The sequence below is a fragment of the Sphaeramia orbicularis genome, chromosome 18 (genome assembly GCF_902148855.1).
Source record: "Sphaeramia orbicularis chromosome 18, fSphaOr1.1, whole genome shotgun sequence".
Lineage (NCBI taxonomy): Eukaryota > Metazoa > Chordata > Actinopteri > Kurtiformes > Apogonidae > Sphaeramia > Sphaeramia orbicularis.
In genome coordinates this window covers 27338830-27366362 of record NC_043974.1, presented here as the reverse complement: position 1 = coordinate 27366362, position 27533 = coordinate 27338830, and the positions used below count along the sequence as shown (strand labels likewise).

The following is a 27533-nucleotide window of genomic DNA, read 5'->3' as shown; positions in this document are numbered from 1 at the left end:
GATGAATGAATGTTACCTAAATGCATTGTAGTAAACAAAGTCTGTGCTCTCATAGACTAACTAAACACCTGCATTTTGTTTCCTGATTTCTGTCTTTTGTAGCTTTATTTAGATTTATCTTTAATATTTCTTCTTTATTTGACAACAGTGAAAAAGGCAGGAAATACAGGGGAGAAAGAGGGGATATCTCACTTCCTGTTTACATGCACAAAATATTTAGATGTTTGCATTTATTTATTTATTCAACGACAAAATTTCTAACAAACCATTCACATTGGTAATGCACATGAATATTCATCTGCTATTCCTGTTAGGCGTGCACAGTCCAGATGAAAATGGTTTTCCACTGGTAGCAGATATTCAACAGCACATATATTCATTCTTTTAAACACTTTCTTGAAAAGGTAGATTTTTTGTTATTTGCGCAAATATTGTGGCCTTTTCATTAAAGTACTCATCTATGCCACAGTGGATCTTTTTCTTTACACCAGCTGGTTGTTATTGAATGACACAAACTGTGATAAAACCTAAAAGTGTCCTGATAGAACTGGATGAAATTAGCAAATTGCTCACATCCTAATCAGAAAATACTTAATTCAGAAAAAGGCAATTTCAGAATGGAATATATAGTTGTCAAATTCAGAGATATTGCCATATTTGGAATAATAGTGGAATGCATGGAAGCATACCCAAAGTGGAATGTGCTCTATTGTAGCCTTACTGGTGTAACAAATAATATTTACAGCTTTTAAATTGGAATGACAGCAGTTATCAGTACTAGTCACCCTTTGTATTTTTGGTAATCATCTGAACATAAAACACAATACACACAGCTCTATGTTTACTACACCAAATGAAGAGCCAAAAGTTTCTAGATTAACCCATAAAGACTCAAACAGCCACCTTTGATCAAAAACATTTACAGATCTACATCTACAGATCTACAGATCTAATCCTATCAATACATGTAAATAATTGGTGTAAAATGCAGTTTGTCATGTTTTGGTCATCAGATATGACCCATTTGGATGTTCAGAGGCTCTGTAGTTACCATGGAAACATCGTCATCTTCTACAACATTAATTCACCAGTAAAACCCATGGAGCTGGATCAATGACAGTGGATGGACACACTTGGTTTATGTTCAGTTAATGCTATATTTTACTGAAAAAGTCTCATTTTCTTCAGTTTTTTTCTGTTTTGATACAATAACTTTTGACTTTACGCCGAGCTTTTATGAACATCTACATGATCAATCAATTAAACAAAGGAAAATAGATGATTTTCACTGGAAAAATGCTAAATTCAGAGGATAATATTATAATAAATGGTGATAAATCACTTAGGAAAGGTTAAATAGGAAGACAAATTCATTTGGGAACTGCCACAAAAGTCACACTGGGTCCTTATGAGTTAACTGGGGTGACTACACTAATATATGGTCTTTATAACACTACAGCTGCCTTTCCTGGTGACTGAGAGCGGTATATTAGGTAACTAAGGCGTAATTTAAAAAACAGTCAGTTCTTTCTGAAAACCCAAAGAAAAAAATGATGTTACAAATAGGTATTATAAATGGAACTGTAATTGCCTTATAATGTTAATATGGACACGCCTTTTAACTGCGATGAAACTTTTCAGCTTAGAGCAATATTAGCAGTAATAAATCTTGGAATTACAGTAAACGTAATAAGACAATGGGGAATATTTATAATTTTCCCCTCTACATCACCTAACTTGGCTGTGTAGCTCGTTCTCTGACTGTGATTAAATGTTTTACACTATTAGCTGTAAAATAAGTATTTTCTTTGAGCTGTATTTTACTAATCTCATCCAAAGTTGATACGTTGAAGTACTGCTTCCGTCTCTTCATAGTATGTCCTCGGTCCACATGCATATGACAGAAATCCACTCTAATCTGGCAGGCAGCTCCAAAACACAGTATTCTTCACTGTTTAAGCTGTCTGACCACAACACAAGAGCACCCTGGTGTTTTATAAGATGCCTCAATAAAGAGCTCATAATTACAGCAAACTTGGCTCCTTTATGGGTGCTCAAGGACTCATTGTGTTTTGGACAAACAAATGAATCACCACAGTCAGACCTTGGAAGAAGAACAACAAAGTCAACAAGCGAACCCACAGCAGTGTTTATCTTCATGCGTAGTTAACATACATCTGTCGGTTGGAAAGTAAACGTAATTTCATTCATGGACGGAAAACAACACATTTTTCTAACATCTGCCAAAGGTTCTTCTTAATAATATCAATTACATTTTCATCAGCGCGAATATTTTATTTACCCTTGGAGGTGGTAAGGTTAAAAAAAAAAAATAGCTGAGCCATGGAACATGTCTAAGTTTAATTTTTCAAGGATTCGCACAGTGGTGGTTCAGGGCAGGCATAAGGCCTGGCAATGAAGGTGCAATAAGTCTAAGACAGGAATTTCCTCCTCCGTTCTCTCACATCCGTAACCTGGCCCCATATGGTAGGCAGATATTGTTGTTGGCTTGTGAATGACGGCGTATTATACACAGATATTTATGTGCTTTTGGAGGAAAGACATGCTTTTTTTTTTTTTTTTTTGCAAAAGAGCAAAATCATATGTTTTGGCATTTCTCTCTGTCTCCTTATTCTCGGTCTTCCACTCCAGCACTCCGAAGATAAGTCATAGTAACAGATGTTTTGAACTGGCTAACATGGTCACTAATACAAGTCATGCAAGACACTGGACTGGATCCAAACACTGTCCATCTTCAGAGGCAGCCTTTTATTATTCAATTGATATGTGGGACAGGAACATCTGGAACATGTGAGACTTGCTGAGGTAATGCTAGTAGCCAGTGACTAAACAGCCCAATGATTTCCCAAAAAAGTTTTTTCTACTTCACTTTTAGCCCCTCCTTTTACCCTAAATAACCTCCTTTGACATGCAGAAAAACATATTCATATTCACGGCATATTGAGAAATTCATGCACTCACTAAAACTCTGAAATATGACGTTATCATCTGTTACCGTGACTGAAAAATGCAAGCAGAAATCGAACTCCGCTTGTCTTAAGAAACCGGTTGTGTCATTGTTTCAGATGACCCTTTGGCATTCACAGGTGAGTAAAGATACATGCTCTCTAACCCACGCATTTTATGACGAATATGAGAAAAACTGGGGACTATATGTAAAAAAAACGGGGACTCAAAGTTGATGAAAATGGCTGCTGACATGAACACAACCATGATACTGTGGAGGTTTCAAAGCAGCACTGAGCCCTGTCGAATTCAATTTCACCTCAGGGTAAATCCTAAGCTCTGGACCATGAAAACTGTTTCTAAAACTGTGGATCTGGGACCTGACTTTGGCTTCTTTACCTCAGCAGAGTGACAGTAATTCTGTAATTTAACACTGCAAATTTCCCGTTCTTTTTCCGGGTTAAGAACCTTTCAGAGTCTTGTATAGCTTTAGTAGTCGCATCTTCCCAGTTAATTTAAAGCAAAGACCCAACTCCTGTGATGGTTCAGCACAAAATCCCCCTCTGACAGTAAATAAACAGCATCACAACATGGGTGAAAAATGCATTAGGATACAAAAGAACTGTGCTGGTGAGATTTGTAAAAAATGAGGCAACCATGACAGATTGGAATAGTTTCTGGCTTTGGTACTTACGTTGGTTCTTCAGTCACAGTTATCTCCTCGTCCAGCTCTATGGCCTGTTTATGCCACACAGGTTTTGCTTCGACTGGTAGTGTATCTACAGAAAATAAGAAATAGGCTCGATTTTAGAAATGAGTACAAATTTAACCCTTTATCGGGCAAGTGACTATTTTGGTCATTACTGCACACATTAAAAGACATTGACAGCAACAGTTAGAGTGAGTCAACAATCTCAGGTCAGATGTGGTCTACAGGGTCTGTAAGGTCCACCTCTGCATGAACAGTGACTGCTTTGTTAGGTACCATGAAGTAATGGTACTAATGTAAAGAATGATGTTCAAAGGGATAATGTGGATGTGGACAGGTGTCTTATGGTGTTGGAATGTTATAAAAGTGATGTTCCTTTCTTGTATTTTCATATTTACTTCTTGGATTTAACTCTTACTTACGGGTAAGGAACCAAATATGGTAACTTCATTGACCTTGAATTTCTGCATAACAATAAACATTTTTGAAAAAAATTCACAAAAGTAGTAAAGTGTTGTTATTTCCTCCAATAACACACTAAAGTTGAAATTTTGAATTTCAGAATATTTCTATAAGTGAACTACAAAGGGTTAATACAGTGTTTTTCAAACTTGGGGTCGGGACCCCACGTGGGGTCGCCTGGAATTTCTAGTAATTGATAAAAAAAAAAAAAAAAAGCTTACTAATAAACAATATATGGTGAGTTAAGAGACAATCCAAATCCATCAAAGACATGACAAACTCTGAAGCTGAAACTGAAGCACTGTGGTTCTGTTTATCTGTCAAATGTTCATTGTGGTCAGTTTCAGATGCTGCAGCTCTTTCATAATTCACAGTTTGAGTTATTGTTTGTTCAGTATTAATTGTCAGCCTTGTAAATCCAAGCTGGACTGACTGTACATATCCTGACCAAGGAAAATAAAATTCTCACTTTGTACAGTAATCTACACCTGGCTTTTCTGCCTCCGTCCATAATAATATAAATTATATAGACTAAATGTCATCTAAAATTAACATTTATTCGCAACGTAGTGTAGCAAACTATTACATGATCAAAAACAAATATTTTCAGCAAAAAAAATGTCTGGAATCACCAGAAATTTGTGACGTTAAAATAGGGTCACAAGCCAAAAAAGGTTGGGAAACACTGGGTTAATAAGTAAAACAACCGAAAAAACAGAACCTACCCATGGATTTGTAGCAGGGTATAGTCACCAGGCACTCCTCCTTGATGTGGGGTTTGGTTGTAGGGTTGCACCCCCCGGCATGGAGCCCCCTGTGGTCAATGCAGAGCACCACTCTATAGCGCAGACCCTGACCACAAGTCACTGTGCACTGTTGGTGAAACAACCAATGTATCTACTAAATACTAGGGTTTTTCACAGAGATAAGTCCAGTGTTTTGACTTTTTTTCCTATGATCACATCCGTTCGCTCGAGTTTGATAAAAAAAAATCTTTTAGCCTCAACTCAAGGGAAGTATTTAAAGAGAGCTTCCAAACTCGCCACAGCTCAGCTCTCTGCTCAGAGGTGAACCTGGTCTGTCCTCTGCCAAAACAAGCATTTAAAGGCAAGTTCACAAGAAAGAATGTGCTAGGTAAACAGCATCCCAGGTTTTTAGGGGGCCACAAATCTGGCTGCTTGGGTTTCCTGTGTGTACCTGTATAACTAGTGAAGCAGAAAAATCCCCACAGGGAAGCTGCATGGGACATTTATGATCAATGTAACTGCAGCTTCGCTAGGAACGTAAGCTGAGTTTGGCTGTGTAATATCACAGAGGAAGTGAGGGAATACTTTTGAGTTTTGAGTTAGAATTAAAACTTTTTTCAGTGTGTTTGAGGATGAGAGTGATGAAGAAGTGAGAGAAGAGATCTGCTTTAACTTTAGCCGTTCAAAGTTTTCATATCATGTTGTAATGTTGGATTTGAGAAGAAACTACACAAAGTGAACAAGATCAAACTGCCATGTGTGTATTTTTTGGTTTGTTTTGCAAGGATTAATCATGTTTTTTTCCAAACTCTGAGGGTTAATTAAGACCAAATGAGGCTATTCACAAACTACAAAGACAAACGAGACATGAGCTCATATTTGACTTCCCAGGTGCTAATCGCCACAGAGCACAAAGAAACATCTATTTACATTTGGTTTCTGGGAATATTAGCAAAACTTTCCCATCATTTGTATTTTTGTTATGCTTTACATCATTCATGACACAATGGAACAACTATAATCAGTTAAAGCTCAGAGTTTCAGCTTGATTTTCAAAAACAGTGCACCTACGGGTGACCACTCTTGCGCCAGCCAGGTGGGGCAGTCGAAGGTGTTGCAGGGCTGAAGGATGGCAGTCTTTGGGGAGTAGAGACACTTCCACTCCTCAGTGGGGGTAATGTTACCCTGCATGTCTTCCTCTACACAGGACACCGAGCGACTCTGGATGCCTCCGCCGCAGGATGTGGAGCACGCCGTCCAGGGGCTGCTCTCCCACCTGAAAACATTATAAAAATCCTGATGGGTCTCTCTTACACTCAGAGTTCATATGCACTATTTCACCTGCCATTAGTTATACCTTGGCAAAGGATGGTAGAGATCATACGGCATGATTTGTTTGTAGCCATCACTGAAAAACAGAATCATACAAGCAAATGAATCACTCCACAAAATTCTACTAACAGAATAACCATTGTTAATATAAAGTTTAATCCCACTACACATCTGGTCTCTAACCTGGCCAAACAGGGCTCCATGTTGCACTCCTGGAGTTTGGGTTTAGGTTTAACATTCTCTGGGTAATAATGGCAGTACTGGTCGACGACCACCCGGCCACTGCGCAGGTCAAAGCACTCTGCTGAGGTCAGCTGGTAGCCTGCACAGAAGAAAATAAATGTGAACAAAAGGGATCAGAGAGCATAAAATTCTACTGAGACAGTGACAAAATGATCAATATTTTGTGTTCATGCACTGCAGTGAACAGCCTGGGAAATAAATACTGTGTAAGAAATTTGCTCAGAGTCATCAGGTACAGCCACAGTGTTCATTTTGTACATTTTCAAACCTGAAGCTTTTATTTTATGTCATTGAAAAACATGAGAAAAACTGATACACATATGGCTCAGACTGTTCTTGAGAGATTGATAACCAGTGTTAGGAGTAATGCATTACAAAAACAAAAAAAAAGCACTTGGAGAGCACAGACCTCCGCCAAAGCAGATCAGTCCTGCCCCCAGCCCCCCCACCACCAAAATTTATTTATAAATTAAATTTCATGAAAATCTGTCCATAACTTTTTGAATTATCATGCTAACAGCCAAAAAAACAGACAGACAGACAGACAAACCCCGATGAAAATATATCTCCGCCGTTACACTTGGCGGAGGTAATAATGCATTGTAGTAATGGATTACTTTTTGCTGTTAGGATTACGGTTAGGGTAGCTAAACCTAACCCTAACAAAACCTCATTATTACAGACTAGAAAAGCACTCAGAGAGCGCAGACCCCTGACAAGGCAGATCAGTTCTGCCCCCCCCCCGGATCACCACCAAAATGTAATCATTTGTTCCTTGTGCCAGTATCAACATTTCCTGAAAATTTCATCCAAATCTGTCCCTAACTTTTTGAGTTATCTTGCGAACAGACAAACCAACACACAGAAAGACAGACAAACCCCGATGAAAACATAACGGTAATAAAGCTGATTACTAGACTCAGAATGGTGACAAATGAAAGGTTTGGTTATAATAGTAATTTGCTTAATAATCTGATCCAAACAGACATGATTATTACAATTCCTCTGTAAGAGTAGCCAACATTTTAGCATCATACATTTAATATCATCACAACTGTAATCCGCTTTGATTAAACAGCATCACGCAGAGAGTTTTCTTTTTTATCTACCTCCACCACATGTGACAGAACAAGGGAAGAAGTCTGTTTCTCTCCAGCGATGGGCAATGGGCTGGTAGTAGATGTATTGAACCACACTGTCGGCTCCGCTGGCAAATTGTATCTGAGAAAACAGTGACAAAAAGCACACTTTGGAATCAGTATGGAAAAGATTAAAAGGCTAAAAGATGATGAAAATGTAAATAGCACTGTCTTACTATCTTTAAACATGTTTGAACAGCTCTCACTGATGCAGACAAAACTCAGCTAGAAAAACTCATCTTAAATTAACCAAGACAGATGTGTGATATTTAAGCAAACATTTCTCATTTATACTGAGATAATGCCAAAATAAAGATTACACTGACAATATGTATAAATCAGACTTCACTGCCACTCATTCACATTCATGTGTTTACAGTGGAAAGACAGTCTGGCAACTTTTAATATGTTTTTCCATTCGTCCAAACTTTCCAGCGCTGCAATATGAATTGGCTGTCTGCCTCCTAACAGATTAGAAAATTACGCATTTATAGCATCTCAGATTTCTGTCTCCTGACTTCCTATTTATTGTTCAAATCTGATTTTTATGTGTTTATGAGGGGGAAAGTTTTCACTGGCATTTCCACCCCGTGGCCAATATAATTTTTAATATCTACTGACTGGTCCAAATCTGAATGTATTCGTGTGTCTGACAGGAAGCACATGAAAAATGAAATTGTTGCATTCACTGGGCCAAGAGATTGTAAAAAACAAACAAACAAACAAAAAACCTTATGTATCACAGCTGACTTTAACTGTTTCTGGGGTGTTTATTCATTAATCTTAAAAAGTAAAAAGTAATGTTTTGAGTCAAATAATCCAGCAAAAAAAATTTCATGGTTATATGTACTTGCTGTTGGATTTAATACAACTTTCACCAAGAGGAAATGATAGAGTCACAATCATATCAAAAGCAAACACTAATTTTGGAGTAAAAACACAAGCCATTTTAACATGAAACGCTACTTTGAAACTACAAAAATGTTTGCATGTCACGCTGAATAGACTCATGCATACTCCGATATCTCATAATCTAAATATACAAAATCAGATTTGCTTTGAACTCTGCATGACATGTAGAGTTCATCTGCAGTTCATGGAAAAGAGGCTGCAAAAACTAAAACAATGACCTGAAAGATGCTAGTTTAAGACATTCCACAGAGCTAACACAGGAGGTTAATGATTTTATTTATTTATTTTTGTAGGTTTGTCCCTATGAGTTAATAGAATGACACTTTCATGCTCACATACTTTAACAGCTGCCTGTACCCAAAGAATCTACTGGTCTAAAATGTTTAGCCACTAGTCCTATCAATATATCAATATATATCATGATTAGAATGTGCATGGCTGTAAATAGCATATATAACTTTTTTGATTTGTCTTTATTTTTGATTTTGCACTTTCTTTTGCTCTTTGCTGTATTTTTTCTGGAATTTCCCCCTGTGGAACTAATAAAGGCTTATCTTATCTTATCTTATCTTATCTTATCTTATCTTATCTTATCTTATCTTATCTTATCTTATCTTATCTTTCTTAAAACACTGCTCTGACCCCAACACCTTTAAATCCCTTTTAAAAACTCATTTATTTAAGATTGCGTTTAATGTTTAATCTTAAGGTTTAATGTTTAACTATTTATATGCGTATACCTGCTTTTAATCTGTTTTTAATATGTCTGTTTCTGTTTTTATCTGCTGCATGTAAAGTGTCTTTGAGTTATATGAAAAGCGCTATACAAATAAAATGTATTATTATTATTATTATTATTATTATTATTATTATTATTAATAATAAATCCTGTTGATCCACTAATTCTGTCAATACATGTAAATAATTGGCGTAAAATGCAGTTTGTCATGTTTTCATGGTCATCAGATATAACCCATTTGGACGTTCAGAGGCTTTGTAGTTACCATGGAAACACCTTCATCTTCTAAAAAATGGATTCACCAGTAAAACCCATGTAGTTTGATCAATGACAGCGGTTGTAGAAGCTTGTTTTCACATTCAGTTAGTGATATATTTTTGCTTTTTCTTCCGTTTTCTCTGTTTTGATAAAACAACCTTTGAATTTACTCTGAGCTTTTATGAACAAGTACATGACAAATACCTGATTTTCGCGAACAAATGCTAAGTGAAGAGGATAATATTACAATAAATGATGACAAATCTCTTAGGAAAGGTTGAATGCAGGAGAAAAGTTCATACGAAAGTCACCACAAAAATAGTTCTAAGGCTTTAGTAATTAACATCAGGTCTTACTTTGATTGTGAAGTCAGCTCCAAGTGGTCCAGTGATCCTCAGAACCTCCTTATCAGACAGTTTTTGGTAGTCTAAGGTGGTGTTTTCCAGGTGGTATTGCCCTGATTTATCTAAAATCAGTTCACCTTTGACCCCTTGTAGAGTTTTACTCTCCACATCTAAAACGGAAAAAGTACATAGACTGAGCATCATTGTAGATTTTTAGATATTAACCATAAACTAAAATTAAAGATGATTACTGCTGATTGCTACAGAGACCGTTATACAGTCTGGCTTTTCTTCATTATATCAGAATTTCTTGCTTATGTTCTCCATCCTGATTGGGTCTGTCAGCATAAGTTAAACAAACGAAAGCGCACATTAAAATAGATCTGATCAAAAAATACATTTAAGATAACTTTTCATGCATCTTTTCATCAATCCCAGACCATTTGACACAGACCCTCAGACATATCCAGTTACACAGAGAATACAGAAAGGATGAAAGTCTTTGGAGGCAAACAGACACACTTTGGCACAGCCCAAAAGTCTATGTACTGTAGGTCTGTAAGCAGGCCAGCAACGCAACACTGTAGCAAGATTTTCCATCATATGACCTCAGTTCAACCCTGACCTAACAGGACCTCCAACAGATCAAACATGGACATTTGAACAAAAACAACAGGGGGAACACTGGAATGAGCAGTAACTAGCAGCAGTCACCGTATGCAGACACATGGTTATAATTTAAGTGCCCTCGGCCAGGAGAATGGGGGAAATATTTAATGAAAATCCGTCCATTCACAAAAAGAAGCGTGTTTGGCCTGGCTTCGGAAAGCAATCTGTAAACTAACCGTGCAAAGCATAGGTGCACGGATGGAGCATTTGTTATCGATTTGATCCAGTGGGGAATTTGATGCCATTACTTGGACATCACTAACATTTACTGGACGCTTATTGCCTTCTCCAAACCATGCATAAGTGAGGAAAGAAATACCTCTTCTGGTTATCCTGCTTGGGGCTACTTTAAAACCAATCTGGCCTCCTACTTTGAGAGAGTCAATGTGTTTGGATTAAAAGGTTACCACAAGATTGTTATTTAACTGTGACATTTACGAGCAAGGTTTAGAAAGAATAACAACATTATGTACTTTTCAATATGCTATCAAGTCTATTAAAGTGAAACCAATGAATGGTTCGTATTGCACCACAAATTAATAAAATAAAACACGACCTGCAGTAAAACTTACAAGACTTGTGTTTAATGTGAAATATCGTGTAGTATTACGCTGAAATACAAACATCAAATCAGCTGTTTTGGATGGAAGGGCACCCTGGACCTACCAGGACTTACACAAGTGATCCGGGCCTTTCAGTACTAGACGTACATGGCGACTCTTATAGGGAATGGAGACGACCGTGTCCTCAGCTTGAGTAAGAAACAGAAAAAAGCATGAATAAATGTGCCATTAAATGTACCTTTAAGAGAAAATCTGCTTGAGTAAAGATGCCTTACCTTTTCCTGAAGCGTGCTGTGATTTGTAGTGACCTCGCACCAGTCTGCAGGATGAGCCGTCTCCATTGCAGACCCCACAGTTGTCTTCTTTTGCTGTGCTCCCCAACTCATGATCGCAACCCACGATCTGTAAAGCACAGGAAAAAGCTGACACTACAAAACAAAACCCAAGAATTGCACTGCATTTCTGAAAACCAAATGTGAGCCTTAAAAAGCACTCGGAGAGCACAGACCTCCACCAAGGCAGATCAGTCCCCCCCCCCAATCACCACCAAAATGTAATAATTTGTTCCTTGTGCCAGTATCAACATTTCCTGAACATTTCATCAAAATTCTTCCATAACTTTTTTAGTTATCTTGCTAACAGACAGACAAACAAACAAAAAATCCACCCCCATCACCACCAAAATTTAATCATTTGTTCCTTGTGCAGGTATCAACATTTCCTGAAAATTTCATCAAAATCTGACCCCCCACCCTCCGATCACCACCAAAATTTAATTGCTTGTTCTTTGTGCCAGTATCAACATTTCCTGAAAATTTCGTCCAAATCTGCCCATAACATTTTGAACTATCTTAATAACAGACAAACAAACAAAAAATCCGATCACCACCAAAATTTTATTATTTGTTCCTTGTGTTCCTGAAAATTTCATCCATATTCATCCATAACTTTTTGAGTTATCTTGCTAACAGACAAACAAACCCAGATGAAAACATAACCTCCTTGGTAATAAAGAATTCTGCAAAGAGCACAACAAAGAAATCATCTGAAAAGTTCCTTGTTTGTTCTGTGAGATTATCGTTTGGTTTTTAAAAAAAGGATATTTTCCTTCATACCATGTCATTTTTTTCCCCAAACAACCACATCATTTGTTCCATATTCATACCAGATCTGTTGTTTGCTATTCGAAGATAACATGAAACATGCCTCCAAAGCACATCACGGGACTTTTCCAGAAAATGTTCCCCAGTGTTTTTTATTTAACATTATTTGCAACGATCCGTAACTGATTGATGGAGCTTTTTGCAATTTCTGTCGGTAAAACAAAACCAAAACCACAGTGTGATTCAAAGCATGGTAAGAAAATGTAGTAAAATTCTCATGTGTCTCTGCATACACAATGCCCTGGGATGTAATTCTGTTCAACCGGGGAAAATGCATTGTAAAGTATTTCCTGGACTGTCAGTCAAACACCCATTCCCAAATATTATTCTCATTGGGTATTCATTTCTAAAGCAGATGGCACGATGTTCGCTCGTACAGAGTCGTACCTGACAGACTCCACTGATGCACATGTCCAAGGATTCTGTGTAACAGCGAGTCCCGTCCAAGACTTTGGGTGCAAGCTCCACGACTAGACCAGAGACCCTCGCTTTGCATTTAAGAGCACAGGGGTTGTCCGGATCATTGTACATGGGCAGCCACTCATGGTATTGACCCTGGTATCGCACATCTGCATGAGCTGAGCACTGTTGGGCACGGAAATCACCAGCATCTGCAGGACAGTCCTGAAGGCAACACAGAAAACACATGATTTTATTCACTTATGGAAGTTTGGATGATCTCCCTGTGTTTGCATGGGTTCTATCTGGGTACACCCTCCCCATTAACCCTCTTGAGGACTATCCGGTTTGAAAAATGAATGAATGAATGAATGAATGAATGAATGAATTAACCTGTTAAATCCTGACCATATTTTCAGGGGAAAAATGCCTAAAAAGACATACCCAAAGTAAATGAAGAATTACTTCACAATAATAAGGTTCATATGGATGTTCTTGGTGTCTATGGACATTTAGAGACCTCACAGAATCTATTCCCATTGTTTAAAATATTGTATCTATTACTATGCCTGAGTAAACTGTAACAAACTAAAAAGAGAAATTGGAATTTTTTTATCCTCGCCTGTTTTTTTTTCGGCTGGATTGTCAATGATATGCATAAATTAATTGTTCGTGTCGGAGATTTTTAATAGCATATATTTCACCCCACAAATAAATATCATGTTTAACCATTAAAGTTTGCACTAAAATACACTTTTGATGTACTTTTATTAACATTAGGGTCTAAACTCTGAGCAAAAGTTGAAAAAAACATTCATTGTCCTGATTTATTATATTTTTATAGTAGATGAATATTAATATACATTTTTCGGCCCACGGGCGGGCTGATAGGGCTAAAGGGGTTTAACCCTTTCATGCACACTGGTCAGTCCAGTGGACAGTTATTCTACAGCTGATCTCTTGTACATTCATGGGTTTTGTTGTTTTATTTTCATATCAGCCAACACAGTGGACGGTTACGCATCATCCTATACACTGCAATTCATACCATTACTGTAACTTTGCTGTTCTTGATAAACCTGATCTGCACTAACACGTTTTAGTGTAAATTGTAATTAAGTGTAATTAACAGTTTTCTTACACAAAAGTTTTTTTTTGTTTTTTGTTGCATATTATCTCCATGAAGTGAGTAATGACTAATATTAGAGTATGTTAAAATGTGAGAAAACATCAGATTAGCGGCATGAAAAATGTTTTTATATCATAGTTTTCACACAGTACATCAGTTTATCATTATTATTATTGCTATTTTTTGTCACTTTTGCCACTTTAACAAATTTGTTTATATTGTTTATATTTTTATCTCTTTATTTTTCTATTGTATTGGCGCATACTGTCTGCACTGCTGTACACGCTTGAATTTCCCCCTTGGTGGATCAATAAAGTATATCTTATCTTATCTCATCTTATCTTATCTTTCTTTCTGATGATGGGTTTTAAATACATGTTTCTTTGCTTCAAAAATTAAATGCATGGTGTCTAGCTGAGTGGAAATTTTTGTAACTCCATTTAAAAAAGTTACGAAAAATTCTATAACATTTTTTTTTCATGCCTAAAGAGGAATAAAATCACTCAAAAATGTTTTGACTAAGGTTCTCATGATTCATGCATGAAAGGGTTAATTAATGAGGCTTTTAGTGTATATGCCCCTCAAAAATGGAACACCCTGCCTGATACAATTAGTCTTGTGACATTAGTAGCCATTTTTAGAAACAGGTTAAAAATGTACCTTTTTTCGTCAGCGTTCTGTTGAGTTGTGTGTACTTGTGTGTGTATGTTTGAGTTTAAGTGTGTGTACATATGATTGTCTACCTGCAATTGCAGTCTCTTTTTTATGACTGTTTTTTTTATGTTGTATACCTGTTGTGAAGCACATCAGTCTGCCTTGTGCAATGTGCTCTACAATGTGCTCTATAAATAAAGTTGAACTGAATTGAATTGAATTGAATTGAATTGGATGAACCTTCTTGCCTAATGTACCTCCAGAAAGGAATCATATAAAATTAACTACCCTTTTACTGACTAACTACATTCTGTTTAACTAGATGTTTTCAGCACTTTTTACTACATAATGTTCTCTGGCCTCAAAATTCAACTAAATTAAGATTAATTTATCAGTGAGTGTTGATGCATTTTCATATATAACAATGTCAGTTTGTTTGTTTGTTTTTTTAAAATTCAGAATTATCCCTATTCATTAATTACATAAACACATACAAGGAATTTTTTGACAGTCAATGTTGTCTCCCAGGTAAATTAGGAATATAATATATAATTTAAAAAATGTAAGGAAAGTAAAATAAGAAAAAAAATACACTACATATACATGAAGTACAATACTATTGCTTTTTCTTGTTTTACTTTCCTTACATTTTTTTTTTTTTTTTTATATTTTGTATTCATAATTTAGAGAGACAACTTGAAAGAGACATTTTTAATCTAAATGAGCTTTTTTTCCCCTGGTTAAATAAAGGTTATAATAATAAAAAATAAAAAAAATAAATAAACAACATCTACCGGCAAAGAATTCCTTGGATGTGTTTACATACATGGTGAATAAAAACAGTTCTGATTCCTGTTTATACTATGTGCACTTTTACACCTGTCAAAGGTCCAGTATGTGATATTTAGTTACATTTAACAGTGTAATATTCACAAGTAGAGTTGTGAATATTCACTGGCCAAAGTATTTATTTTAGCTGTTTAAATATGCATTTTTGCCAGAACCTTTTATATTGATTTACTTAAATCAATCCCTGTCTCACATTGATCGGTTACTTTTCACATGCACCTCAATATAACATTTAGATAATTATTTCAACTGTTTACTGTCTAGTATTTTTTATGAACTGTCACCTTCAAGATTCGATTAAAATGGTTTCAGCAGACTCATATAACACATCAGATTAGTAGATCAGTTTGTAATTCTTACAAATGCATCTGTACTTAACCCTCAAAAACTGATAACACCATATGTGGCTGAAGACACTATTTTTCAAAAAATGTTCAACAATTTCTCTACATTGAATCCTACCCATACACTTAAAAAAAAAAAAAAACCTCAGCTTTTCAGTCATACGTGGAAAAAATTATGAGACCACCCTTGTTTTCTCCAATTTATTGTTCATTTTAATGCCTGGTACAACTAAAGCTACATTTGTTTGAACAAATATAATGATAACAACAAAAATAGCTCAAAAGAGTTTAATTTCAGAGCTGATATCTATCCATTTTCCATGTTTTCTTGATAATAACCAAAATCACTTCAGTTCTTACATCAATATCTATGGCATTGTACTGACAAAAACAGTGCTTTTAGGCATTCCATGTTTTGTTTTCTGTGTGTTTTAGTCACATGATACACACAGGAGTTAGCACTTGATTGCATAACCACTGTTTTTGATGACTTTTGATGGTCTAATAACTCTTTCCGTGACTGTAGGTGTTATTAGGACATTGGGAGGCTCCATAAAGATTGTGTTTAGGTTTTAACATTGTCCTGTCTTGATTTATCCCAATTTTTTTTTATTTTAATTTTTTATTTGAGTCAATAAATGGCTGTAACTTGCGTAGGAAAGGTTAGATGAAGACAATCATTAATTTGGAAGTCTACTGTATATCTTCTTTGTTTAACCTTCTAAATAAGACCAAAAAGACTTCCTATAGGTTGCACATTGTATGCAGTAATTTGTTTTTGCTCATAAATTCATTCATTCTTAGACAAACCAAATGTAAATAAATAAATAAATAAATAAATCTACAGAATCAGACGATCCTTCACACCTGATGCCAACTGATACGACTGAAATATTTTCAAAAAAATAACTAATCTAGTACAGGTCATCTACTTGTACTAGTTTACACTAGGTCTCTGAAGATTAAATCACAAATATCAGATCTTATCTCCACCCCACAGCTGCAGAAATGCCCTATCCCTGTTAAGGAATCACTGCTGTATATCAAATTGTTACTGTTATAATAAAACAGAGGTCAAGGATATTGATGATAGATTACTGAGAATATGATTGCTGCATGTAACGAAGGTCATTACCAGATTAGTTTCTCATTTTCTCTAAAACAATAGGATCCCAAATCACTTAATTGCATCCCTCAACCATAAACTCTGGTCATATTTTCACAGCTCCACCACTTGGACGTCTTCATTTCAGTTTGGCGCTTCAGTTTGTTTCAAAAGAAAACCACTTGAAAGATCTATTGACACCCATTACATAAAGATGAGTTTGCTGTACTTACCACATTACTGCATGTGCGATATTTGATATTCTGCCCTTCACAGGTTCTGCAAAAAGGAAAAATGAATGTGTGGGTGAATGATCTCTAGGGGTGAATGATAAAATAAACCACAATGCACTGCAGTAATCAGTGCCTGGGGCAGCTGGTATTTCAACCATTGACTCCCATCATTTTTTGAATTGCTGAGATGATGTGGCAACCCACAAACACTGGTTCTGTGGTGTGTTTGCAAGGCTTAATTCACTGGAAGAAGTATGCACAAATGCCACAACAATGCCAGTGTTTATTCATTTCAACTTTTTTTGAAGCTACAGCTACCTTTTAGTCTATTGTTTTTCAAGCGGATGAAACAAGAAATCTTCTCACTTCTAACACCGGAAATTGACACCATTACATGATGCTCGGTTAACCACAGATGTCTTCATTGCAGGTACGGAGGTTAAATACATCACGGACGACTGCAATTACTGATTACTGAATGCAACTGTATTCTAAATGGAAGCTGGGAAAAGTGGCTTCTCTTTTGTATAGAAGCATGAAACAGCATCAGGGAATCCATCTTCATATTTAGTCTTTTGATTTGGATCAAGAGAAGAGTGGGGCAGAAGAAAAGATCTGTATTTTCATTCTGGTTGTTTTTTCTTCCTGATTTTGGCAAGAGTCCGATCGAGCCAAAGTGAATGTCAACATGAAAAAGTAAATTTGCACACATCATTTATCAGGCCCATTTTTTACCTAAGCATCGCTATTTTATGGAACTGTTATCCTTTTTAAAATACTGCTTGTAGAAAAAAGTTACAACCGATTTTATCGATTGTACTTTTTACACCATTGCTCGAATTTTACTCGAAAAATTACGTCTGAAAAATTTGAAAATTTATTCAGTCTGTTGATTATATAGATAATTGTTAAGTTTCAAGTATTACATTTTCATTATTTTGGGAATATCATTGATATTTATGAGTTTCAACAGTTTTGAGTTGTTTAAACGGCCCTGTCCACGTTACCACAAAAATACCCATTTAAATTTTAAAGTTACTTATAAATCAGATATTTCTAATCAAATTTTACATTTTCAGTTACAAAAAGCAGGTTTTACAAGTTACACAAAATTAACATGGAAGTATGTCCTGGGATTCCTAACTGACACTAAATCCTTGCGTAATCAAATTTCATATTTGCATATTTTGCTTTTAAATAGAGATATAAAATGAAGACAAATGTGGATAAAGCAGGAGATGCAAAGTGTTGAACTGCAAGATGAACTCAATGAAAAAAGAAAAGGGATATGAAAAAGGGAATCCAAAGGTAATGTAAACACTAAAATGCTTTATAATGCAGCGGTAGTTCATATACAGTATTATTACAGACACACTAGGGTTCTCTGAGCTGTGTCTGCTGAACAGATTGGAGCAGTTTGGATCATGACTCTCTGCATGACAGTCTACAGTGTCCATGCCCAAATTATGGAGCTAACCACTTATTGAAAATTAGAATTCCTTTGTGCTTTGATGCTGAGTGATGATAAACCATTGATGGTGACTATGATAGGCCAATTATCCAAGACCCCAGTGGAAACTAATCAAAGGTTATTCTTTTGAGTTTAGGAACATAAGAGGAATTCCAGTGTCATCGGTCCTTAGCTAATCTGGAATCATGATTGGAGGCAACATTGCAGAGTTTGGACTCGCAGACAAACGAGAGCTTAAAGATTTTTATAATATTATTCCAGAGAGAGGAGGGAGTGGATGTGGAGCGTGTGGCATGGCAAGAACATTAGAGGCTGTGATGAATACAGACAGTTCCTGCTGCCAAGTCAAACAGCAGGTCACAGGGCTTGAACCCAAGTGGGACTCTTTCAAAGACCACGAGTTGAGAGACAGGTAGCAAAGATCGGGATCAGTGTGGAAAATCACACTGGGACGAGCAATATATAATCTAGACTTAAAAGAAGCTAAGGAATAAAATGAACTCCTCTTTCATTTCCTCTTGACTTTGGAAGCTACAAAGTGGAGGCTAAGCAGAAGTCGGGCCCAGACTTGGGATTCGTCATGGCGTCATCATAGGCTAGGAAAAATTACTAGCTTGGAATATCAGGATTCCTGGAGCAAATAACTTACAGTCTATGACCATGCTCTTTCGTGCCAATTATACACAAATACAACTATTTTCTCATCAGCTAAATACACAAAGGATTCTACTGAGGAAAAATAGCATCCAGCATGCCAGTACCTTCATCCTCAGACCAGAAATGAAACCTATTGAAATCTATTGTAACCATGAAAACTTTAATAAAAAAAAAAAAAAAAAAAAAAAACATGCAGTGAAATTTGTCTGGCTCATAACATCCATATATGTGTCATCATCTCATCTGCTGAAATTGAAAGTAATTGACTGCGCAACCTTAGTCGTAACACTGATAAATCTGAGACAAGTGGGCTGCGTTTCACTTTAATCCAAAACAATGTGAGGCTTTTTCAACTACATTTACAACAAAAAAGTTGCAATTTATGACATGAAAAGCACTTGTTTTGATATGTCGTTTCAACCAAAACCACCCCATGCATTAGGAGTTGTAAAACTAACTACCACTGCCACATCTGTCTGTCGTTTTACATGTTTTTCTGTGCACAGGATTCCACAAAAACTACTTCAGTGATGAAACTTGGAAAGGTAGCGCATTGCCTGACAAACCCCTTATATATTATTTTAGAGCAGATCCATTAAAAGGGGTGGAGGCTGGAGTTGTTTTTCACATTTTTTTTTACCATTGGAGAGCCTCGGGCTGGTTTAGAATTTAACATGGTAACAGTTAGTTAAATAAAAATAAAGTCACAGATTAGAAAATGCGCATACCACTAGATCAGGCATGAAACAAAAGGACCCTAACTGAATTTAGAACTTTGTTACAGTTACATTAACAAGTGGCATCAGCGGAAAAACACGAGGAAAACATTGGCCATGATTTAATAGTCTGTTTGTGGTTTGATAAAAAGAACAAGAGTGGATCATTGGCTATGGGTGAACTCCGAGTGCCCTGCTAGTTGTTGCTAGGGAAGTTTAGCATTTCTAGTTTCAAGCACGTGGGTGCAGTGTTACTGTGGAGAAGGTGTTTTTCGCCATGCACACGCCACGCACAGGGTGGTCTTTTACTCTGTACAGTAGGAGACATAATCATGGTGCCAAGCAGACAATTCATTGCCTTGGGAAAAAAAAAAAAAAAAAACCTTTTAACGACAACTGCATTTAAATTGCCTTTAAACTCAGACTTTAAAAACAGCTGTGGCATGCCACTGGAGAAATCCCAAAACACCAGAGTCATTTAATTTCACTGCCTGTTATTTTTGTAATCAGTGATCCAATGCACTGTACAAACATCCTTATCAGCAATTAGAAAGTTATTTCAAGAACTGGATGTGACTCTTTCCAGAGCAGCTCTATTTGCCGTATCTGTCGGTATAGTTTATGGATTTCTCCTCTATTTCTAATCATCATCAAAGTGAGGTCAAGACTGGGTTTTCTCCAGAATAAAATATGACAAAAAGGCTAGTTATCTTAAATTGTTTCTCAACAGTGAACCTCATAAATAATAGAGTAGTGTTTTCTCTCATCATAACACCAAATCCATATGCCCACGCTCGCTTCGAATGAGCTCTGCTGTTGTTAATGATGTATTTGTGATCAGCTGAAGTGTGTTGTACGGGCTGGAATAATGAACACCAGGAGATCTGGGTTTAGTCAGAGGTTTGCCTGCGCCCCTTTGGAAGTTGTCGAACTCCTGTGTGTTTCTGCAGTAGCACAGTGTCCTGCATGTGCTTGTGTGTGATTAAAGGTCAGAGAGTTGGAATGGTATTGGTTTGGAGGGTGTTGCAGGCAGGTCTCCAGCCTCTCTTTCCAAAGCGTCTCACATACACATACATATACAAGGGGCCTTGTGCTGGGCTTTTTAATGACGCTGTTTGATCTGCCACCCGGGGCCAGGCTACTGCTCCCTCATTCCCACGCAACAGCAGGGTGAGGCGGGATGAGGTATGACGAAAGGTCTGACCATTTGCTCAAGAACCTCATACATTACTGCTACTACCAATGGATGCATGCATTTGTAAACATACCAAGCTGAACTGGACACACACACAGGAGTGGGGGACTCTATGCCCACTCCCACATGGTGCTCAAACCCCTAACACCTCTTAAGACGTCAATTGCTTTTACAGCCAGTGGCATTCTGAGGTTTTCCTGACCAAAACATTCCAGGCAAGCAGAGAGAAATGGCTGTTGCGGATATCGTGAAATGAACTACTCAAAAAAAAAAAAAAAAAGCCACTGACCTTAATGTTTACAGTGCGGCACAGGGGGATCTGGCACTTTGAGTTTGAGGTTTTGACACAAGTCTATGCTTTAAAGAAAAAAAAAACAAAAATAGACACTGAAACCTCTTGCGTATAAGTCAGTCTTATAAGCGCCAGTGTGGACAGATTCATGGTTATAGCATGCAGAGAACACATTATAGCACACTGTACCTTGGCTGTGACCTCAAATGTGATGTGTATTGTTTTGTCAGAGTGTCTTTGGGCAGTTGCATTGTTTTATGACCTCACTGGCGGATCCTGTCACTGCTAGTGCTCAAACAGAGGTGACTTTAGCGGCAAAGCTCACTGGCTACCTTTAGCGAGTGAGCAGTACATTCTGGGAACTGTAAAATGGAGGAATGTGGTGAAGTCACCCTGCAGCTATTTCCCAGTCTATAAATGTGACAACATTTCTATGGAAAGCATACCCTCCTGCTCCTTCTGTCCTACTTTTTTTCTCTCTCTCTCTTGTAGTTCAAATCCATTCGTAATTGTCCACTTTGCCCACTACACCAGGCCTCTGGCTTTAATCTTCAAGCCCACAGGGTGAGGTTAAAGTCTAACAAACTGGGTGACTTTGGCAGCAGGAGGTACAAAGTGAAAGCTGCAGTTCATCCCTAGACTTAAGCTGAGATGATGAGCAGTGGAAATCCAACCAATGAGGGCTCAGTGCTTGCACGGCCCAAATTCTGTCACAGAAATGTATTGAAAATGACAAGTACTTTGGCAGGGGACAATGATTGTTCTGCTTTGATTTGTGAAGAAGCACGTCAGAGCCATTACTGAAAATCAGATCCCTACTGTCACAGATGGATTCAAGATTTGGGCTAAAGCTGGACTTTTTTTGAGTAAGTGATATCGGTTGACCCCTCAGGGCTATTTAGCAGTCACAACAGAGTCATATGTATTTTGAGATCTCCCATTACAACCCATGGGAATAAGGCAACTGATGAGATTTACTCCAACTATTAGGGACTCTGTCTGAGCTCATTTGACAGAACCAGTATGACCAAGAGTGAAAGACCTCCTCTGCTACCCTCTCTCAAATCTTAAAGCCAACATATGGCATTTTAATAGAAACCAGTCCGCTCCCAGTCAGACTCTTTAAAATGAGAGATTATCTTGGATAGTGTTTGAACACACTCCTACAAATTGCCCGTGAGATGTTTCCATTTATCAGGAGCATAATGAGGTTATAACTTGAAATTACATACGTTCAATTTACTGTGTTACCTCCTCTTCTGTGATTTAAGTATCTCTTAAAAGCCAGATTTTTAAGACAATTATTCTGTTAGTACTGTATACAAAAATGTCAATCTATATATGACACACAGAGTACTGTTTTTCTATATTTACCTAAATATGAGAAGTAGTTATGATGGGTTTAAATAGAAGATTTGAGCATAAAGCTATCAAATGCAAAATTTCCACATAAAAATGTCTAAGCCTGTTATGTATTTTTTTGGATTTGTTACACTTACACAATGTCAAATGTCTTCAACAATGCTCAGCTTTATTGAAATCTGTAATGTTATTCGATTTAACATCCTCTTTCATTTTTTTTTGTGGCTGTAATATGCCCTAACATTACATTTGGTTATAATGTGAATATACATCAGTAAACATAAAGATGGTAAAACTTTAATACCTTGTCAGGTCTGTAAACATGTTTCCAGATAGATTTGTATAAGCAATCGTTATGAAACCAACAAGCCCCATGATCCCATATTACTATATCATATACTGTATGTCTTTTATTGGCATTTTGACTTTGCATATAAACAACAAAATATAATTATTTATTCAATTTTATATTTCTATGTCACTTGCAAATACAGAATTCTTTTCTGAGCGCTGTATTTTTTGCACCTCCCCTTTATAAAAACTAACATATCTTGCATTTCTTCTACATTTCAAAAGTTCAATGTGAGATATGTATTAACAATAGTGAAGTTCCAATTTACAATCAAATGAAAAACCCTTATAGACAATGAAGGTGTTTGTTTTTTCAGTGTTGTGCTTTATAGTTAAGGGGGAAGTTAATCCCCATTCAAACATTGTGGCATATTTCACCTTTATTCTCGGTGCAACCTACTATATGATGTTAAAAAACGAGAATAAGTCAATTCATACTTATTGAAGAGACACTATAAATATGCAAACACTCATTCTCAGGTCACAAAAACACACCAGTTCTCAATTTCAGGTGATTATGCACTAAGGAAAAACTTAATTGTGAATGTTCTTTTCAATTTATTCTAATAGATCCTCCTAAATCCGACACACTGAACCCTTACTGTAATATACTAAGAGGCATGAAAGGCATGTAGTGAAGAAGGGATTAATGGGCGTGTTCATCACCGGAATGAATGCTGCAAGAGTCGCTGCACACTTTGAGGTGCATCGTGCCACTATCCTACGACTGCAGACATAACATGAATCCCGTTGAGCATCTCTGGGACTATCTGGATCGGCAAGTACACCAGAGGGATCACCCATCAACGATTCACCATGAGTTGTAAGAAGCACTATTGGCTGAGTGGGATCAAACTCCACTGAGACAGATTAACAATCAGGTGACCTCAATGTCACAAAGGATTCAGACGCTATTGGCGGCAAATGGACACACGTTATTGAGATCATGCAAACTACAGGAAGATATTAATTTTGTCCAACTTACAGTTCTTAGTGTCTGCAATGTGTCACTAACCATGGCCATAATGTATTAGGACATTTTACAATTGATTTCATGTTGTTTCCAATAAAATTTAACCCATATGGACCAAGTGTGACTTTTGTGGCAGTTACCAAATGAATTTTTCTCTATCTATAACCTTTCCTAAGTGATTTATCACCACTTGTTATAATATTATCATCTGAATTTTGCTTTTTTTTCCCAGTGGAAATCATGTATTTTCCTTTATTTAATTGACTGATTATGTAGATGTTTGTAAAACCTCAGAGTAAAGTCAAAGGTTATTATATCAAAAATTCAAGAAATAGTGACTGTGACAGTAAAACATATTAACTGTAAAGATTTCTTTTTCTTTTTTGTCAGACAGATGGAAAAATGTTAATTCTTTTACCTTGACATGCCAATGACATTGATCAAGTGACCCTTTTGAGAAAGGCTACAGGTTGTAGCCGAAACATGCGACGGTAAAAGAATTGACTTTTTTCCATCTGTCTGACAAAAAAAAAAAAAAGTTGTAGTAGACAGTAAGAACCTAATCGGACTATATCATTAACTGAACATAAACCCAATGTCTCCATGCACTGTCAATGATCCAACTCCATCGGTTTTACTGGTGAATCAATGCTGTAGAAGATGACGGTGTTTCCACGTTCACTACGGAGCCTCTGAACGTCCAAATGGGTAATATCTGATGACCATGAATAGATAACAAACTGCATTTTACACCAATTATTTACATGTATTGATAGGATTAGTGGATGAACAGTTTAAATCAACAGATGCTATTGGTCGACAGTGGATGTTTGGGTCTTTATGGGTTAAGAATATTTTACATTGTTGTGTTTTTAATGCCTCTTACATTCTTGAGGGTGAGTCCTGGCTGTGTGGAGTCTTACTTGGAACTGAGGCATCGTCTGAGGGAGTAGGACGCTCCTCCTCCACAGGTACGAGAGCATTCACTCCACGATCCCCAGGCGTCCCACAGCGTGTCTCTGTCCTCCTCTGATCGGGCTGTCCGCGAACTCTGCAAACCAAGAGAAGAAACATAATGTAAAGAACAACGTCCAGTAAGTGCAGTGTTTTCACTAAGCCAGTCCCACTTCAATCTCATCTATTATCAGCTGATTCTCTTCAGCAGCAGCAGTAGAGAAATGAGAATCAGTGCTGTTCTGTTGTTAGATTGTTTAAATGTTTTGCCAGAGCATATGCAAACATTTAACAGGACAAAAGTGAGCAAATTAACTTCCTACGTCCTATAATGGGAGCAACATGTATGCATATTTATCAGCTATGTATGTTTTGATTTCTTCTAGAATCAGATTGTGTTGCAAGGCCCCAAAAACCTGCACCATGAGTCTGAGCTTAATTCAAGGAGCAGTTCAGAACAAACTACAAACATATGCAACAGGATGAGAGATGTGGTAAGGGGAAGTAATCAAAAGCTCTCGACTAATGCCCCTGTGCACTTCTCAAACGTCTGATTTATCTTTTACTTCATGAAATGCCTCTTAAGCTTCAGGCCTCACTTCTGCGCCTCTCTCTGTTAATTGCATCTTAGTGTATTTGGCAGCAGAGTCAGAGGTATTACAGTTTGATCCAAAATCAATATTATGAGAAGATTAATTTTGTGGCTGCAAGGACAATTTGCAGCTCAGATGTGGAGTGACAGCCAAAAAATGAGGATCCTCTCCACCTCTTTCTCTCACTCTCGTCCATATCCACTTTGCCTTTCAAGGTCTTTTGTATTTTCATAGAATTTAACAAATCAGACTCTTTTTGTGTTAAGAAATGCGTTTATTTATAAGGGTGGCACTTAAAACTGCATATGAGTTACGTTTCTTTCTCTTGGCTTTTCTTTGCTGCCTCTCCTCTCCATTCGCTTTGCAGAACTGATTGAATAAAGTTTGAGAGCCACATTGTCTGAATACCAGACCCAGATGAAGTGAGAAAGAAAATAGATTGCTTTTGCTTTCTAAAAACAAGGGCAGCTTAACTCAGTGGAGGTTTGCTTCTGAAAAGCTGGCAGTGAGTCCAGGGCCGTAGAAAAAAAAAAAAAAAAAAAAAAAATGCTTCAAGTCCTGCTGAATGGATGAAAACTGAAAAAAATAAAAAGACTTTGCAAACTGGGGGGATTGGAACTAACACTGGGACAAATTATTCACCTCCTATGGCAGCAAGAATGTGCCTCAATACTATGGAGGTGCAAACACACCCAAAAAAACAATCCAAAACGTCAAAGGTAGTTTTTCCAGCTATGAAAAGGAATTGATCGGTATGAAAAGAAAATTATTATACCCCACCCAGTCTTTTTGCGATTGGGTGAACCATGAAAGCATATTTAAGGATGCAAAAATGCCTCGAACACATCTATTGTGCACTTCAGACAGCCTCCCGCCATGGCATCTTTACACCAAGGCAGCAGTTAGCGCCCGCACACCCAGCAGAGTTTTTGACAGTGATTTTAAAAAATTCCAGAGCCTGCAGATTATGAACAAAATGTCAGCTTCAGCAAGCCCACTTACCCTCGACACACTGAATAAGGGAGGGATCGTGTGAACTTTTTGTGTAACACCTGCTCTTAGAAAGATTTATGCCCACTGAGCTGACAAGTAGTTTACAGTGAAGGTCCAGTTTTGCATTTGAGATACACAGCAGTAAGATTTAGAGGAAAAACACAGGGTCTCGCCAAGTTATTTTGACCTCTTCGACCTGCTTTTCCAACAGCATGGCATTGTGCTTCACCTACAAAGATGAATGGACCTTGCAGAGGAAAGCAGATACAAGGTAATAATACCGCTCTGATTATTTTCTTTGGTCACAGTAGCAAAAGCCTCCATGCTGTAGTGAACACTGTGGAGCCGGGCGGTGGGTTCACATTATTAAAAGTGCATGGGGACTGATATAAATGGCTGTCAGGGCTGATGATGCCTGAGGAACAGCAGAGGGGAGACCTAAACACAGGCCCAACGGAGCATACAGCCAAACATATCGGCGACGGCGCTACTTTCTGCACAGGCCAACTATTTCAGTGTTTAGATCTATCGTAAATAAACACAAACTGTTCTCTGGGCAGCCGGTTAGCACACCACCTTTGCGCTCCTTTGAAAAGCAATCAGTGAATTTTGCACTCAATTACGACTGGGAGCTGTGTTGCAAAGCCAAGGGAGCTGGAGGCATAACAAGGCAAGTGAAGAAAGAGGAAGGGAAATAGATGAAGGATGGAGTGATGTAGATGAGAAATAATAGGTTGTTTGGCTGACTGCGCTGCTATTGTTCTCAACAGCAGCAGACTAACACAAGGCTCCACTAGTCGGACGGCCATCCTGCTGGGATTTGGATTCAACAATCAACTGGCTCAGATATCCACTTGGATGCTTTCTAACCCTCCATCACTACAAGTCCCACCTCTCCTGCTCTGATCCCTCCAGGGTTTTATTTGCACTGGCCAGTGTCATGCAGAGAGCAGGCACCCTTTTATATCAGGATACACCCTACAACTGAATCACAGCGCTACCTCAGATCCTCTAAAA

General features: G+C 37.4%; 1 protein-coding gene across 3 annotated transcripts in view; it reads right to left on the bottom strand.

Moving 5' to 3' along the window:
- Positions 1 to 27533, bottom strand: part of LOC115438871 (ADAMTS-like protein 1) — a 148245-nt gene that overhangs the window by 26535 nt on the left and 94177 nt on the right. For all 3 annotated transcript variants that reach the window (XM_030162740.1, XM_030162741.1, XM_030162742.1), the window contains 12 exons: positions 24900 to 25027; positions 16960 to 17005; positions 12634 to 12870; positions 11359 to 11485; positions 11197 to 11271; positions 9864 to 10021; positions 7569 to 7680; positions 6400 to 6538; positions 6242 to 6292; positions 5956 to 6160; positions 4864 to 5011; positions 3662 to 3746 (listed from right to left, as the gene is read on the bottom strand). In XM_030162740.1, coding sequence (XP_030018600.1) covers positions 3662 to 3746; positions 4864 to 5011; positions 5956 to 6160; positions 6242 to 6292; positions 6400 to 6538; positions 7569 to 7680; positions 9864 to 10021; positions 11197 to 11271; positions 11359 to 11485; positions 12634 to 12870; positions 16960 to 17005; positions 24900 to 25027 — 1511 coding nt within the window. The remainder of the gene's footprint in view (positions 1 to 3661; positions 3747 to 4863; positions 5012 to 5955; positions 6161 to 6241; positions 6293 to 6399; positions 6539 to 7568; positions 7681 to 9863; positions 10022 to 11196; positions 11272 to 11358; positions 11486 to 12633; positions 12871 to 16959; positions 17006 to 24899; positions 25028 to 27533) is intronic.